This window comes from Aspergillus udagawae, assembly GCF_001078395.1.
Source record: "Aspergillus udagawae IFM 46973 DNA, scaffold_3, whole genome shotgun sequence".
Lineage (NCBI taxonomy): Eukaryota > Fungi > Ascomycota > Eurotiomycetes > Eurotiales > Aspergillaceae > Aspergillus > Aspergillus udagawae.
In genome coordinates this window covers 3204267-3221797 of record NW_025091266.1, presented here as the reverse complement: position 1 = coordinate 3221797, position 17531 = coordinate 3204267, and the positions used below count along the sequence as shown (strand labels likewise).

General features: G+C 48.3%; 4 protein-coding genes across 4 annotated transcripts; 2 read left to right on the top strand and 2 right to left on the bottom strand.

The window, feature by feature from the left end:
* Positions 1-8788: 8788 nt before the first annotated feature.
* Aud_004956 (putative Snf1 kinase complex beta-subunit Gal83) lies at positions 8789-10463 on the top strand (the record flags this gene model as incomplete). Its single annotated transcript, XM_043289892.1, has 3 exons — positions 8789-9543; positions 9757-10357; positions 10416-10463. The coding sequence occupies 3 exons, from the start codon at positions 8789-8791 to the stop codon at positions 10461-10463; spliced, it is 1404 nt and encodes a 467-aa protein (XP_043145827.1).
* Positions 10464-11163: 700 nt separating this feature from the next.
* kae1 (O-sialoglycoprotein endopeptidase) lies at positions 11164-12321 on the bottom strand (the record flags this gene model as incomplete). Its single annotated transcript, XM_043289891.1, has 2 exons — positions 11164-11870; positions 11970-12321. 2 exons carry the CDS (start codon positions 12319-12321, stop codon positions 11164-11166), a joined length of 1059 nt encoding a protein of 352 aa, XP_043145826.1.
* Positions 12322-12811: 490 nt separating this feature from the next.
* Positions 12812-14540, top strand: Aud_004954 (ribosomal lysine N-methyltransferase; the record flags this gene model as incomplete). The annotated part of the gene is made up of 4 exons (XM_043289890.1): positions 12812-12962; positions 13073-13671; positions 13740-13967; positions 14037-14540. 4 exons carry the CDS (start codon positions 12812-12814, stop codon positions 14538-14540), a joined length of 1482 nt encoding a protein of 493 aa, XP_043145825.1.
* A 462-nt stretch (positions 14541-15002) lies between these two features.
* Aud_004953 (enhancer of polycomb-like protein 1) lies at positions 15003-16987 on the bottom strand (the record flags this gene model as incomplete). Its single annotated transcript, XM_043289889.1, has 3 exons — positions 15003-16154; positions 16208-16690; positions 16829-16987. The coding sequence occupies 3 exons, from the start codon at positions 16985-16987 to the stop codon at positions 15003-15005; spliced, it is 1794 nt and encodes a 597-aa protein (XP_043145824.1).
* Between the last annotated feature and the right edge of the window lie 544 nt (positions 16988-17531).

Below are 17531 nucleotides of genomic sequence, written 5' to 3'. Positions count from 1 at the left end.
GACTATCAGTATTGGCGCGTGCTTGTCGAAACTCAATTCGGTTAGGACTTTCGCCCTGAATTCTACTCCAGAGTGATAATTGGACCATCAATGGGTAAGGATTACGGACAAGCCATCGGGTTTTCAGCGTTCACGTTGGGCTCACAGGAACTATGCAGATAGATAGGTCATGGATGCCAGTTCGATATCGAGCGAGACCCCAATACTGAAGTGATTTGATCGTCGTCCTGGACTTTCCGGGGCCCTTGACGCGGAGACGCAAAGCATTGAGTGTCAGCTTCTAATGCAGTGGGCAGCTCATCCCCACCCGTCTTTAGTCACAACCTACTACAGAAATATCAGTTTTTCACATTTGCAGCAATATCTGGCTTGAGAGACAATTTCCGGAAAATATGACTACATATCAATAAACACTACACAGTACCAAGATTAAGGTCTACCCCACATTTTCAACGACTTTTATTACGTCCTCTTGTTGGAAACGTAGAGTGGAGTGGAGGACCAACAATCAGGCGACTTAGGCTGCACTACATATAGGAAGACACGGTGACACCAGCAAGCAGACAGAACACATCATATTCATATCACATTCCCATGCGACGAGAAAAAGCTGGGGATGACTGCTGAACTCTGAAGGGCCGAAAGAAAAAAGGCAGACCTAATTCTTGGTAATTTAGTGTGCATCTAAAGCCCAGAAAGATGAAGCAAAACTGAGGTCCTCCAACCAGTAAAACTTCCTCTTATTTCACATACTAACTGTTGTTCATTGACCAGAATCACCCCCTATAAGACTGCATACGACTCCAGTATACGGACTTGGAATTTGGGGTCTCTTTACTTTGTGGTGCACTTAATGGAGTACAGTGCATGAGCATCAGAGTACTCTCTTGTGACGCGTCCTAGCCAATGATCTAAATCGGCTAGCGGAGCTTCATATCAAGCAAGAGTGTTTTGATTTCGCCCTTCGTATCTGCACAAACGAAGAGATGATCTCTATTTGCTATTTTTTGTTCTTTCTTCGCAATTCTTGAAGATTTGCGTTCAGTAAAGTATTTCTTCCGATTTTGATTTTCGTATGAAAATGTTTTTGTCGCATCTCTCCCTTGGCAGGATCTTTTGCTTGGAATTGAAGCAGTGTCCCAACTTATTAGTTTGAATCCGACTTTACTGCCAGTCTGCACAGCCGCGATGCCATGGCCAGGGATCCGTAGGCGTGCGCTAGTGCAGGAAGAGGACAACGGCCGAATAGCCTGGATTATCATGATGGGAGTCTACGACGACTCACATCCTCTCCTCAGACGCAGATTACTGCCGTAATGGGCGGGAAACGGTCGGTTGGGACTCGGGGAACGCTGATATGATTGGATGTGGTTTGTCTACAGATGATGGCCCTAAGTACTGGGAAGTAGGGCAGTGTGGCGTTGTCCCGACATATTGCTAGTGCAATGTGCGAGTATGTGACTCTGAGTCCAGCACCACCAGCAGAATTGCCGCACCCACAGAGCCAGGTTGACAAAGTCAGCTTGACCGAAGAAGGCGACCGTCCCAAACCAAGGCAGCCATAACAGGCGGCACTCCGTATTAGAGCGGACACGAGTTCATCAGTAGTACCAACTAGTACTAGCCAGTATAGCCGATCATCGTAATTTCAGACTCCAGACACGCACCGTAGTCACACGAAACCGCCGCCAAAATGCGCAAGGAAATGAGCTCTAAGACGGCAAGGCCTCGTGAGTAGATTGATTCTTTAATCCAAGCTACTCCGTAACTTCTAGCGTGTCCAAGATGTGGCCAAAAGATGTGTAGGAATTTCATCCTGCGTAGGGTGCTTTACAGAGTACCTCTTAAATATGTGAATGTCCCGTCATTCGCCAGGGCTGTTCTCTTGGGTTGGATCAGGACATTCGTCCCGCCCCTGAAGCGCAAGTGAGTCAATTACCTACCTACAAAATAGTCTGCTAGGTACCGTAGACTTGACCACTATCCAATAACCGCTATCTAATAGACTATCTAGGTGAATCTAGCATGCTATTATCATTTGTCTGTTATTATACTTCCCTCTGATCTCTTTTCTGGTGCCCATGTGTTCAGTGCTAAGCTTGCGCCCTGCATCACAGGGTGTTCCAACCAGGCAGCCTGCTTGATGTCTTAAAAGGCAATGCATCGCTGCAGTCATGTACCCATAGTTCGGCCTAACTTCAAGCCCGGGTGTAAGAAGGACACGAATTTTCGAGAGATAACAGTGCTTCTCAGTGATTTGCAAATCAAGGCAAATCTACAAAATCATCTGCGGAGTCTCGTTCATGTGAAATACTCGACTCAGAAAATCTGAATTTGGATTCTCCAGAATCCAGGTAGAGTCACTAAAATCCTCCCTTGGGCTCCATGACTGATTCGCCTCTTGTGGCTTGCGGACCATGGTCAAAACCGCACCACCTGAGCAAGACTGAGGCTTGATAATTGGCCAATGTTCAGCAGACAGGTAAAAGCATAATAGGGAGGCTCATCCGAGTTACGTACACATACCTACGAATCTCTGGGCGGTGCGCGGCCAGTGGCCTCCTGTGTCGGGATGAGGTCTCACTTCTCTGCAGTTTGGATATGGCATGTATGGAGAGCAGGCAACAAGATAGGAAACCAAAAAGGAGCGACAATGCAGAATGACCAGCTCATGATTCCCTGGCCAATGAGATAGATGACATATCTATTCGTTCCGTTGCTGTCTGGTGATGCTGGTCTTGGTTCGAGATCAGCTAGGTGCGTTAGTGCAAATACCTCATTCCGTGCCCTAGAAAATGGCCAGCCATCACATATTCGCTTACTTTCATTTGATTGGAGCCCAGCGAACGTTTTAGCGTCGTTTCTGGCGTCCTAGTCAGCTAATTCTCTCCAATGGCGATGGTTGCTCAGACTCCCTGCCCAGGCGTTCCATCATCCCATGGCAATCCCGAATTACGGGCCTCCAATCCAAGCGTTGGCCTATCTTAGCATGTTCCCCACTGACGGCAATAGTTATGTACTCTGTAGTCTGTCATTCTACTGTCCATATCCTAGTCTAGCGCATGTCGCATCTATTTACAATTTTTTGTCAGCTTTCTACCTGGTGTTGTCTAATATTATTAAGCAGAAGCAGTTTCAGACTCATCTGAGTACTACAGAGTAGTTAACGCTGAGAAGGTAAAGTCGACAGTGACGCTTCTTGTCCTACCAACCATATCCAGCTGACGATGAGGGATGCCTTGTATCCACAGCTGTCTACGAAAAGTACACCTGATGACCACCAATAACGGTATCCGTACATGTTCCAATCCACTCAAGAGCCATGACCAAGTTGATCGCCGAGATTGCTGGGTACTAATGCTTTTTTAACCGTGTGCAAATTGCATCCAACAGCGAAACGAAATCAATGGTAGGGTTAGTGAAGGCAACTAAAATCGCCATTGGAGCCTCCGACATACTTGGAGGTGTCGCATCTTGTCACTGGAGACGACCGTGATAATTTCAGCTAGCTAGACTAGACTACGCGTCAGAGTATTAGATATCTCCTGATTTTCAATTCATAAATGATCCATGAAGATCTGTTTTACGCAGAAGATCGACCAAACATGCACCATTAATTGGATACTCTAGCATTCTTATGTTTCATCAGCTTCTTATTATTACTGTATGATATACCAATCTAGATATTCACCACATATGGTCCTTTTCTTAGTCTTCTGGGATTGTCGAAGCTGTGCCACTGCCACATGACCATGACTAGCTAATCCTCAGCCTCCTCAGCGGTCAGCCCTCAGTATCCATTGTTGCTTGGCTTTCTGAAGGAACGGACAAAGTCTCACTGTCGTCTGTAGCTACTCCATGTATGCTAGACTGGCAGACTGCTGATGTATTCCATCGCGAGCCATGCGCCGTGGATCGAAACAATCGCCCTGCGAAAATGCTCGATACCAATCAGGGTGTTCCTAAGCGATTCCGGAGACTTGAGATAATCAGCCCGATCGCATGGCAGTTGAAATTTTTAAAATAAATCTTCTAGATTGTTCCCCCCAAAAGTCATGTTCGAGTCCACTACTCCTTACTAACTAACCCCTTGCATGGGCATGGTCTGTGGTAGTAGCCTCCTTTTCTTTTCTTTTCCTTTTTATTCGCTACTTGCTATCCCCACCCCGTCCTACTTATTTGACATTTTTGGCACTTTGGCCTCGAATTTCGAAACCATGTTGATCACTGCGGCCCATGTCTCTGATCGGGATGATATCGCATATTCTGGTTGTGGTATTAGTACCGGGTAAGACAGATCGGAGAATGACGCTATTTACAATCATCTGCCACGAACAGGGATCAAGTTTCAGATGGCGGAACAGAAATTGGCCAAGGAGACCTGGAGAAAATTATACTAAAAAAAATAAATTAAAAAACGTGGCTTTGGCGTCTGCGCGTGTCTCATCCTCCACTTTACTGCTTGAGGAAACTTCTTCGACATGGGGCATCAAGATACGGAGGACTAGTTTAGTCTACTTGCATTCAAGCAATAATCTCTCTGTCTGACGAGGTCAGTGCTGTAGTAGTACCATCATTTCGCGTCATTCCAACACTAACACGCTCAGCCTCCTACGGCTACAGACTCCTGTCGGTCCGATTTTTGCCTCTTGATCCTTCAAATCCTTGATTTCTGCTAGCTGGGGTATTCTCGGTGTAATTCTTTTTGGTGGTTAATCAAGGAGGGGCAGGAACTTGGAAGTCTAGAGGGCCCTGGGGGAAAGCTATACCCATTCTTGATTAGCTTACGGGGACTCTTTAGTGCCCTTTTGGTGCCTTATGTGAATTGACCATGCCTGTCACTAGCTAGTACTAGTCCGCTAGTTAGTCAGGAGGCTTAAGAGCTGGACGTGAACAACTTAGGCTTGTAGGGTCCAAGATTATACATTCTACACAGCAATTCTGACTACATAGTACCGCGTAATATGAAAAGTGTACAATAAGGAGTAAGTGCTGTAGCCCTTATTATAGTCCAGTACTATGCGTTTGAATAGGCAATTCTTTCTGACAGGAATGGGAGCATTGTACTGAAGATATTTGCACATACTCAACTCCTTGCACGCAGATCTACATTGCTTCTGTGGGATGATGAAATTGTAGCGCGGCTAGAGTGGGGGTTTCCTCCATCAATCATATCTAAGTATGAAAGACAACACCTGTGATTATTGCTATTACTTATTAGTGTTATTACAGGTAATCTACTTGTTGCCTTCTTTTATCTCCTAGGAGAATAGACGGCATACTCATACTCTGTAGTCCATGCTCTTATTATCATTGCTATCCAAGTAGTCGACTACACGGGACTTCCATCCAGGTAAAGCAGGGAGAAGTAGTTGCAAGCTTTGAAAATTACAGACGACCCTGATTTTCATTAGAAATAGACTTTGCTAATACCTCCCAGGCGTAATCTCACTATTGCTGGGCCCTTATGATCATCAGCCGGCCTAAATAAGCCTCTGCACTAACTGCAATGACCAAAGTTTGTTATCCAGATTTTGGGCATGAAGAAATGCAAGGGTTCGAAACTTTCCAGGTGTCAACAACGTCGTACAATCTGTCAAGAACACTCTTGCCTCCAACGGCTCAATATCTACCATGAAATTTCCCATAAGGGGTAAAGGATAATCATTACATCATCCATGGCCTGTTCTCAGATTGTGTGCATACATGCTTGCCTCCCTACTTAAACAACGCAAGGTGCAATTGATAGACTAGTCAAGGCGTGCTATTATTCTGTGATTTTATGGTACTACTTCCTCTCTTTTAACTTTCATTGACCATTAACTTCGATTCATTACCAAAGTCCGGGGTAGGCTGAATTTCTCCGCCGAGTCTGTGCGGCTGTCTGAGTTCTCCAGCAGTTTTTGAGTTTCTTACTATCGTTTCTGACATGTTAACTCCTCATCCAGCCTGCTGTCATATCTTGTCCTGGTGGATCGTAGGGTGGATATTATTATGGTGTTTGTTGGACTCCGTCCTACATACTGCAAGCTTGTCCGATGGTTTTACCTGATATGTCGGGCATTAGTATGGTCATGACTGTCATTTGATAGAAATTCGCAATGCAACTCTTTTGACAAACCACATTATTGCTTTCATACTGGGTTCAATATTGTTAGAATTGCTTGCTCATAACAAACTGCTACTCAGTGTCTTTATCGTTGCCTCTGTCAACATATTTGCAGTCATGCTAACCTCTCTCATTCAGACAGACCACTGGTATGCCAGCGCAACAGGTGAGAGTTCCCTGATTGAGTCGATAATCCTGTCATCGCGATTTCATTCGACTGACAACCTTCTCCGTGGTATACCCCTTTAGTCTAGGTGCACCACCTGTACAAGAGTCACACCAGTCAAGCAGTCATCTCGAAAAGCAGGTCAAGGGACCGCTGTCGTCATCGAGGCTCTTCTTCCACAGTCCGAAAAGTAGTAACATCACTTCTCAATGCGACTCTGATATACGCAGGCGTATTAGTTGTTGTGATCCATACTCCCGCTATCGTGGCCACACAAAGAGGATAAGCGCGACAAGCGAGTCGAGATCTCTGAACACTGGCGGCTTTCTTTGTTGCCCTTTCCGATCAAGCTCGGGACTCTTTGCGCGATAACTTAAGTGCAACGGGTAAGCAGAGTTCTCTCCGTCGCCGACTTGCCATATCTTGGAAGCTACAACGGGAAGCTTCCTCCGAATCGATCGTCCCCATGCAGTAATCCTGCTTTGCGAGGCTCATATAACCGTATTGCCATCAAAAGGCACCCAATTCTGGGACATTCGGGGAGTTGATATGGTCACAACTATGGATGGCAGACCTGTCCCAGCATATTCAGCTTCAGATTGCATTGGGACAGACCCAGATCCGAGGTATCTGCGGCTATTATGGTCAGAGCATCCAACGAAACCATGACGCAGCCGTTGCCCCTGTCACGGCCAAGCGTATACTGTTATTCCCCTTGAGAAATTCACTAACTGAAACACGAAAGTGACTAGCGTTGAGCAGGAGGATCCATGTTACGTGCCGGACTACAAACTGTCCTAGTCGGATTGTCAAGTCTGTTTGTATGAAGGTATCTCAGGTCCGTCGCAGCTATGGTCGTCTTGGGTGAAAATGGTCCTTCGGCGTACTAACCTTCAACACTCGAGTCGTTACGCTTGTTGCTTTTGTGTGCTAGATTTTGGGATCCGTTTGTACTGGCAGTTGGTTCTTTTTATATGCTGGTTAATGTACATATGATCCATAAACCATTGAAATATGACCCTCTTATGGCCCCTGCTCACAGTTAACCAGGATGCCTCCCTGAATCGCCTCGGTTGACAGGGTCCAAAACGGACATTGGGACCAATGCCACGTGGAATACTTCCATACCGAATTGAGTTTCGTTTTGACATTTCCTCGTCTTCAATCGTAATCTTTTCATAAGGTTCTATGGGCTAACACAGCGAGTTTCCACATGCCCTGGCGGAACATCCAGCCGGCTAAGCAGAATCATGGCTGAATTCCTCCTCTTCTAAAATTGAGGAAGAGAGTAAACCTCCAGTATCACCGAGAGCTTTGGCCTTTCTCGCATCCGACAATTCCACAAGAATGTCCCTAGATGACCTTGGTCCTCCCGCAAATGGAAGCTTCCTGCCTACGTCGGCAGAACGACGTAACCGAGTCTTTGAATTTACCCGACTTGGTGGATTTTCAGAGAATCCCAATGACTCGTTAAGTGTCTCGATGACAAATGCACTGGTCAAATGCACTACAGTGCCGAGAATTAGCCCGATGATTAGAGCTGTCGCGAAGAATAGCAGCACGGCCTGCGGCACATGTCAGTCTCTTGTCACTATAATACACAAATGGATTCAAGAGGTTTTGTAAAGGTTAATTTCAACACTTCCATACCTCAAATTTAGTAATAATCCTGAGAGGGAGGAGGACAAGCTTCAAGACACCAAGCCCCAGTTTCAACAGTGGCGCGACCAAAAGGTTTAGAAGTCCATACACACAATATGCCAAAAATGTCAAGGGGTATATGATAGAGTAAAGCAAATTTGCGACTGCCGTAGCCCATGCCATTGAAATACAACACTTGAACTACTGTCGCATCCCTGTAGTATATATGAGGAACAACGAAGGTGCAATAGTAGGCTGACCAATTCTTGAACTCAATGAGGGCATGGATGTTTATCAACTGTGATTTCCCAATCCCAGCCGGACCGCGAAAGATGAAGTTACAAGCACTTGGAATTCTCCTACTAGCAGGAATGGAGCATGATGTCGGTAGATGAAGATCCAGTGGAGCCGAAGACCCGCCCCAGGACACTGATTTAGCGCTAAGCCGAATCTATTTTAGTTTATTCTTCTTGTCTGCTGCCTATCTTACAGCGGCATTGGCACCTTACCATAACAAAACAACCCCAGAACTGGAGAATAGAACCCTATACCCTAAATGAACGCTTTTGGCAAGCCCCGGAACAACGTCGACATCATCAAATGCTGAGAGATACCAATGATCCATTGACAGAGTGAATCGTAGTACGATTCGATTGCCTACATGTTTACCTGAAATACTTATTGTGAATCTCATCCGCATTCAAATTATTTATTTTGCATCATTGCTCATTCATCTTTGCGCTTGGCCCTCGGTACAGCCCCTGGAGGCTGGCGCGCTGATGCTGGCATCTTAACATACAGTAGTCACTTCTTGTCCCTCCCCCTCATTTATTCTCTGTGCACACCGGTCATCTCAGACTCCGTCGCCCCAGATGGGCAACAATCCTTCAAAAGGCCCTTCCGGAGATGCTCCGCCAAGTTCGGCCTCATCGAATTTATCCGTCCCAGGAGGCGATAAGAAGGTGAATCGCCGGCCGTCAACCAACGCGATATCCGGAGCAGCAAAGGCAGCTGCGGCCGACCCCTCCGCGTCTATTGAGACAGCAACAGGACATTCGGCCATAGCACATCAAACTCCAGTTCAGCAGCGCCTTCAATCGCGCAACATTACAGACTCTTCTAAAGGTGAATTCGAGCGACAGGATCGACATGATGCGAAGAAAGCAGAGCCTCACTACAGAGGTATCCCCTCACCAGATCCGTCAAACCCTGTGCAGGTACCAGTTTCTCGCTCTGCTGCCAGACATGATCCGACTGTAGCACCATCTGGCCCACCTCTCAACACATATTATAGTGCGTCCACCCACCTTCAACGTCCGCCTCGGATGCCCCTACCCATCGGCGACGCGACGGCTACTTCAGGTTCACCGATCATCGGACCAGAGGACTCACATATCGGTTTTGTCTCGGGCGACCGTCCATTGGGCGAACAAGCAAGTCAAGACAATGCAGGCATCAGCAACACTGCCGTTGACGATGAGGAGACGCTTGACGAGCTCGAACCATATACACCGAGCGGTGTAGGCAGGGCTGTACCAACATTTATCGAATGGAATGGTCCTGGAGAAAAAGTATACGTTACCGGGACCTTTGTGAATTGGGAAAAGAAATATCGTTTACACAGAAAGTATGTGACCCTCCACTTACTGCTGCTTCCCAATCTGTCCTCTTTGTCCATGGGCTTGCGAAACCGTCGTAAGGGCCAAATAAGTCCTTTCATTGTTTTCGGTCTTCGCACACTCTCCTCTTCTTTCCCGCCCTCCAATGCTGCATGCAACTTCTCGCTGTCTGGTCCCCAACAAGAGAATGGCACGAGTGCTAATCGATGATTCGTGAACAGCGAAAGTAATCCAGGGGTCATGTCCACAACGTTAAATCTCCGCCCTGGTACACACCATCTGAAGTTTATTGTGGATGGGGAGATGCGGGCTTCGGATAATTTGCCGACTGCAGTCGACTTTACGAATCATCTCGTCAACTACATTGAGGTCAGCGCGGACGACGTCAACCGATCGCGCAGGGGGAGTGATAGAACGAACAAAAGTACAGTTCCTTCAGGCGTTCACCCTCCCCAGGTTATTCCCGATCTTATTGGGAACGACCGCAATGGAGCAGATGTTGAAGATCAGTCAGACAAGGAAGAACCAGAGGAGATCCCCTTGGGAGACTTCCAGACTATTATTCCCCAATTTCTTGTCGATTTGGACAAGGATGAAGACAGTCCAGAATACCAGCAAGCCGCCAATGTGATTGGTGATACTGCTACGCCCCCGAGTCTTCCGCTTTTCCTGGGTAAATCGATCCTAAACGGCACGACGCCGATGAAAGATGACAGCAGTGTGCTCAACTATCCCAATCATACGGTACTCAATCATCTCGCAACGAGCAGCATCAAAAATGGCGTTCTGGCAACCAGTGTGACCACCAGATACAAACGAAAGGTAAGATCTCCGCCAAATTCCACCACCTTTTTCAGAGTATGAACTCACCCTCGCGCAGTATGTCACAACGATATTGTACAAGCCGACCAGCCACATCACGGGCTAGTAACCCCTAGGAAGAGGCGCTTGCTGCACACTCTCATACCATGCGTGAGCTAATGTCAGGGACACCGGGGTGTTTGCGGACGAAATGGTTGGATCAGGGACCCGCAGACTTTCGGTGTCAGTGACCCTTCGCTACTCCACTCGCCTCCCCAGATTCCACCAGAGGATCTGTTTCGACGAGAAAGACACTTCGTCGACTTTTTCATGGTCGTAAATTCCCGATAGATGCATATATGCAAGAGCTGTATCAATTCACATGCCTCACGGCGCATGGCTGCTGTCAATGCAATCACATATGATGGACAATTTCATTTATGACCACGCTGTTTACATCTCATTTCTTGGTTATTACAGCACGAATGTCGATATACAACTTCATCGATTGCCGCTGCCCGTTCCCACATTTCTGTACATTACCTCTTCCTCATGGGCCGGTACACGCTTGCGTTGCGGTCATTGTCGGGTCATCAGGTGACCTTCCTTTTCCCGTATTTATTGACTAGATTTTCCAAGCGATGTAGCATTTCTATTTCTTAGCATCGCGAAACTGCAGGACTTTTGCATACGAGATAGAGATATCAAACTCTCGAATACACGAAGGTCCCTAATGGCGACTCCCAGTATCACAAGGTCAATGACCAAAGGATTTTCAATGTCTATAGGCGGGATCGTATGTGTCCTCATCATGATTGGAGCTCATATTAATCTCTCCATTTTACAAACACGTCGTCTGTTCGGAAACGCTGCGTACAAGTCGACTCCTTCAACGGAGTTCGGAAACCCGTCTTGTACGCAAGCAAACCTGCCTGCGCGATCATAATTCCATTGTCAATACAGAATCTCTCATCCGTCGCATGGACACTACCACCGCGGTCGCGAGCCATGATTCCCATCATCTCCTGTAATCGTTCATTGCACCCGACGCCGCCGACTATGAGGACTTCCTTGGAGCCCACATGCGCCATAGCGCGCTCGGTAATCTCAACGAGCATGGAAAACACGGTCTCCTGGAGCGAAAAGCACAGGTCTGCGCGTCTGGGTTTAGAATTATCTCCCGCATCCTCCTCTTCTTTCTCTTCGCCGTTCAAGCCGTAGGATGCAGCCAATCCGTCAATGGCTGCGAGAATTCCCGAAAAGGAGCAGTCCATGCCCTTCACTGTGTACGGCAAATCAACAAGCTGCTTGCCCTTCTTCGCTAGTTGCTCGATGTTGTACCCTGGTGCGGGATCATTGGAGATGTGCAATGTTCGGGCAAATCTATCCAGGCAGTTGCCCACGGCGATATCGAGGGTTTCGCCGAAGATCCGGTACCTTTGCGAACTGTAGGCAATCACCTGTGTGTTGCCTCCTGAGACGTAGAGAACGACAGGATTGGTGGAGCCAGTGATAAGTCTGCCCATTTCAATATCTAAGCGAGTTGTTAGCTCTCTAGTAGGATTGTCGGGAGGCTGTCGAACGTTCAGGTCTCAGGCATGAGACCGCTAACAGCGTCTATGGTCACACATACGTCCAACGCAATGGTTCACACCAACTAATTCTTTGCCCCATAATAGACTCAGCGTCCGGGCAGCCACAGCGACGCTCTGGAGCGGAGCACCCATGCCAGGGCCCTTTGTAAAGCAGATGCAGTCCACATCACGGACTGAGATGCGAGCTTCTCTGAGCGCTCTCTTTACAAGCTTCACTACCCAAGAGCGATGGTGCCGCGCAGTATCTTTGGGAAGAAACCCCTCACCTGGAGGGGAGACATAGGTGTGACGAATATTGGCAAGGACCCGCGGGGTGCTGCCATCTTCGGGATGGAGCATGATGCCCACGCCAAGTTTGTTGGCAGAGCCTTCGAGTCCGATGGCAATCATGACTGGAACGAAACCTATTATCGAACAATTCTAAGATTCAAATTTCAAGAAATAATAATCACATCCATTAGAAGTTGTCTAATTCGTTACGGGGAACTCGTCTGCAGAGGGGTAGTCTCGGCTTTCATTCGCTATTTCTTTTTTTTCCCTTTTCAATCAGCGGCGTTATCTATTGGCGGACGGGCGGCTTGACACGGTGGTAGCGTTTATCCGACGACGGGGGTATACAATAAAGGTAAGCTAAATGCTACTCAACTACCAGCTCACTAGCACTGAGAACCCACTCCATATATTCCCCTCCCACAACGGTGGATTGCTCCTGTGATATCCCTCCGTTGTCTTGGAGTCTTCTTGAAATTGCTTTCTCTCTCCGTCTTCTCGTTACCTCCCCTCTACCTTGTCGAAATCGTCTGTGTGCATCTCATCTTGTGGGGGTCCGTTCATACTACTCCACCCACACAGGTCACAAACATTCTTCATCGGTAAAAGAATGTCGTCCTCAGCCCACTTTCCTGATTCCGACAGCTTCCAGCGTCAGTCAGATGAGTTTATCACATGGCTTGCTGGAAATCCGGGTGTGAGACTCAATTCGAAAATCAGTATCGCTGATCTACGGTCAAAATCTGCTGGAAGAGGTGTAGGTATGTGGCCACCCATCCGAAGGTTTTAGATTCATCACCTTTCTTTCCCTCCAGAAAGAAGTACCACCGTCAAAGTACCACTATCTGATCACCTATCTTTACATCATCAGTGGCTCGTTCCGATATCTTCGACGGCGAAGAGCTTTTCTCCATCCCCCGCGGACTCGTTCTGTCGGCACAGAATTCGAAGTTGAAGGATCTGCTCTCACACGATCTGGAGGAGCTCGGCCCATGGCTGTCCCTTATTCTGGTGATGATGTACGAGTATCTCTTAGGAGAACAATCTGCCTGGGCGCCGTATTTTAAAGTTCTTCCCAAGAGCTTTGACACGCTGATGTTCTGGTCCCCTTCTGAACTTCAGGAGCTGCAAGGCAGTGCAATCGTTAGCAAGATCGGGAAAGAGGGCGCCGAAGACTCGATCATGCAGATGATCGCACCGGTTGTGAGGGCCAATACCTCTCTCTTTCCGCCAGTTGAGGGCCTAGCCTCCTGGGACGGTGAAGCGGGTTCCCAGGCCCTTCTGGGTTTAGCTCATATCATGGGGTCCCTTATTATGGCGTACGCATTTGATATTGAGAAGGTCGAGGATGAAGACGATGAGGACAATGACGAAGAAGACGGTTACGTGACCGATGATGAACAGGATCAGTCTTCTAAAGGCATGGTACCACTGGCAGACATCCTCAACGCGGATGCGGATCGAAATAATGTGCGTACCCTTTCCCGCACACTCCCTCCTTGTGTTCCATATCAGTACTCATGTCCACAATCCTACAGGCACGCCTCTTTCAAGAGGAGGATTCTTTGGTCATGAAAGCCATCAAGCACATTCAGGCTGGAGACGAGATTTTCAACGACTATGGAGAATTACCCCGTGCCGACCTTCTAAGGCGCTACGGCTATGTAACCGACAACTATGCTCCGTACGATGTGGTCGAACTGTCGCTTGACCAGATCTGCCGGTCTGCCGGTCTTCAAAGTGCGGACATTGAAAGTCAGCCTCCGGTACCTACCACCTGCTCCGTTTGCCGGATTCCAACATTTTCTGCGGCTCGATTATTGACTTGACCCTAGCTTGCCTTTTTGGAAGATCTGGAACTCCTCGATGACGGATATGTCGTTCCCAGACCGTCGCCCGAGAACTCGCTGCTGACAGACATCCTTCCGGATGAGCTTCTCTTGTTGCTCAAGACGCTCACACTCTCACCGGAGCAACTAGAGCATCAGAAATCGAAGAGCAAACCCCCCAAGCCGTCTTTTGGCCACGCTGAAGCTGCTATTCTGCTAAAGACCATCCAGCTCTTGGGAAGCCAATACCCCACAACCATTGCCCAGGATGAGGAGGTCCTTTCGCGGCTAATTCAATCTGAAGCATCTCAGCCCCTGAACCAATCCGACCGACGACAGAAGATGGCTATACAGGTTCGCCTGGGTGAAAAATATATCTTGCAAACTCTGGCCGACATACTTGACGAAGTCATCACGAAGTCCGCTCAGTCCAACGGAGGGTCCAGTCTCAAACGAAGTGCCAACGGCGACTGTGGAGATTCCAGGAAAACAAAAGCTCCCAGGAACTGACATCTGCGAAGCACGTACCGCTACGCCTTACATTGATGGAAGGGATCATTCATCTCTTCTTTGTTATTTTCTTCGTTGCTGACATCAAGCTCCGCTATCCGTACACGAGTCTATCGGCTGATAGTTCTCGAAAAAAAGAAATCAAGAGGAAAGAAAACAGGCTATGTACACTAACATCCGCATAATTTCAGGGTCATGTCATGATAACAGGGGTTATCCACAACTGTCGTCCCTTGGACGAAATAGTTGGTTCGGAGTCAAGGTTAAAAAGGTGGCGGCTCGTGAGGTCAAGATATCAGAGGGACGGTAAAAGTACAGGTACAGAGGAATTTCGAGGTGAAAGAAGAAGCAGAGGGGAACAAGAGAATCGAGGAACGCCCGCCAAATGCAAGATATGAGTGGGGGAATTAAAAGAAGAAGACACGAAGACGAAGAGAGAAGAAATAAAGCCCAGCTCATATCTCACGAAGTGGAAGCGACGGCGCCAGGCCCGGGGTTCGATCCCATTGTCTGCCCCATATTCGGGACCCCATTGTTGGTTGTGGTTTGTTCGGCCTGCAACCGTTTCTGCGCTTGAGCCTGTGCTTGCGCTTGAGCTGCTTGAGCCTGCGCATGTGCTTGGGCGGCAGCAGCAGCTTGATCTCGTGCTTTAGCAGCCATTATGGCACGATGTTGCATGATCTGGACATCGTACGGATCACATTCGAATTCTGACTCATCGTCCGAATCCTCCCGATCATACTTGAATCGATCAGCCTTCAGCGGATCCAGTTCGATTCTACACCGCGACACCAGGTTCCGACGATCGATCATCAAACGACCGCCGCGCCCAATGCGCCTCCTGAACGACGGTATTCTGCTGGTGTCCTCGTTCATCTCCCATGTACGAGGAACTAGCTTATCTCGGAACGAGAGGGAATTGGCTGTATCTAAGGCAGAGTCCAACATCATATTGTCGGACGAATCTGAAGAAGGAGGGGTTGGCAATTGGGTGGTGATTGCCGGACGGAATGCTGCCTGGAATGTTTTCTCCGGAGGTGGCGAGAGAGGCGCTCTTGTGAAATCCACATAGCCCTCGTTCCACTTGATATGCTTCGCGATGTTCTGCTTGATATCCCGCAGAATCTCGTTTTCTTTCTCCGCCTGGACGTCTTCGAGCAGTTGCAGGTCGTCCGCAGCCTGTGTACCGGGCTTCTGTGGCATCCGGACCTGAGGAGCGGTAGGCCGTTGTGAAGCTGGCGCCTCCGCAGGCTTCTTCTTTGGCTGCTCCGACAAATTAGCAGACGCATGAGGAAATCGTGCTTGGGTTGAAGTTACCTTCTGGTTGATAAGGTCCTCATCATCGTCTTTGATGTTGAGTTTCCTCTTCATTTCCTTCACCTCAGAACGCTGCAGGAATATCTGCCGTTCCATCGAGAGCATCTCCTTTCTTGCCAACTCCCGCTGGCGCACCAGTGCAACCAACTGTCGAGCATCTTCCAGCTCCTTTCTAAGCCTGCGCAGTTTATCGGCACTTTGGGCATCTCTGCCGCGGGTCTTCCGAATCTGACGGACTTCACGCCTACGAAAGCAGACATACGGATCTGTATCATCGGTTTCTTGACCAGTTTCGAACTGCTCACGGTCAGTCGTGGGGAATGGATAACGATGCGACGAGGTCTGCTCACCTTGAGACTCGGTAGGAGTGGGCGGTTCCCAGTGGCGATCCGTCGCAACTGCCAGTGCTCATATATGTCCTTTGCAAAACGCTTGACGCTCTCCTCTACAGTTGCATCCATTGAGTCTTGCATGTCTGCGAAGCTCAGGACAGGAGGGCTATCTACAGCTGCAAATGGTTGCTTTGTCTGTGCTGTCTCCTCGAAGAAGTACATTACCTCCTCGAATTGATCCTCTGTGATCCGGTTCGACGGCTCCCGCTTCTCGTTGAAGATCTTGAGGAAGACGTCGTCCTCTTCGGTCATGTTATACGGGCATCCGCAACAATCCTCGACAGTCGAGGAGAAGCGGATGTATGTCGCCGGCTGCGAGAAGATGGGGGGATAGAGCTCGTCATATCGAAGATTACTGAGGACGGTCTCTGGTGTGGGAATGTGAGCTTCGTTCACTTTTCCTTGGGCAGTCGCGCTGATAGCGGCTTGGAGATGGAATTCCTATCGAAAACAGGGTTAGCGAACGCTGTTTGGAGCCCAATATATCGCCTGACAAAATTTTCACTATGAGGTGAGGTTGTGATATGATCACGTGATACATGCAGGGATGGCTAAAAATTAGTCGGGGAAAACACTGACCGACTCCTCAGCCTTCTCGACACCAGTTTCTACCTGTTGTAAGGCATTATGGACCTCATCATCGATGACATCGATCTCATGTTCCCGGACAATGGGGATTGAGGCCTTCGAGGTGAGCTTTTTTGGGCGCGTCCTCCCCATACCCCCGTATCTAGTCATACGAACTTTGGGGCGCAAATGCGGCAACGACCATGGGACAGCGGTCCCAAAATTAGTATGTATCGATAGGCCTGATCATGCGAAAGCTCGTAGACGTATTTTTTTGATGAAAATCGATGGATGGTGGAAGATATTGACGACTGAAATCTCGTAGTATCAGCACTGGCGGTTGAGTTGACGTTGTAATGTCACCCAGACGTGGCCTGTCTTAGGCTGGCGCACGGCCTCAGGGGTTCGCTTGCCTCTCCGTTTCCGGCTAGTGCGGGGCTGGCCGATATCAAATTGATGAACGGGTGATGTCCTTGGCATGTTATGAGCTACGTAAATCCTGGAGCCGCAACCAGTGGGTAGCTGAATAGCCTTTCCTACTCGCCATCACTCCTCAAAGTTATCCGCCACTGGCTGTGCTGTTCCTGTTGATTATCACAACTAGGTTAATAAGCACTTTCCACTAGCCTCTACTGCACATCTATAGTTTATTTTATTCATAATTTCCCCACGCTTTTATCTCAACTTTTGCATACCCCCTCAACCACACACGACC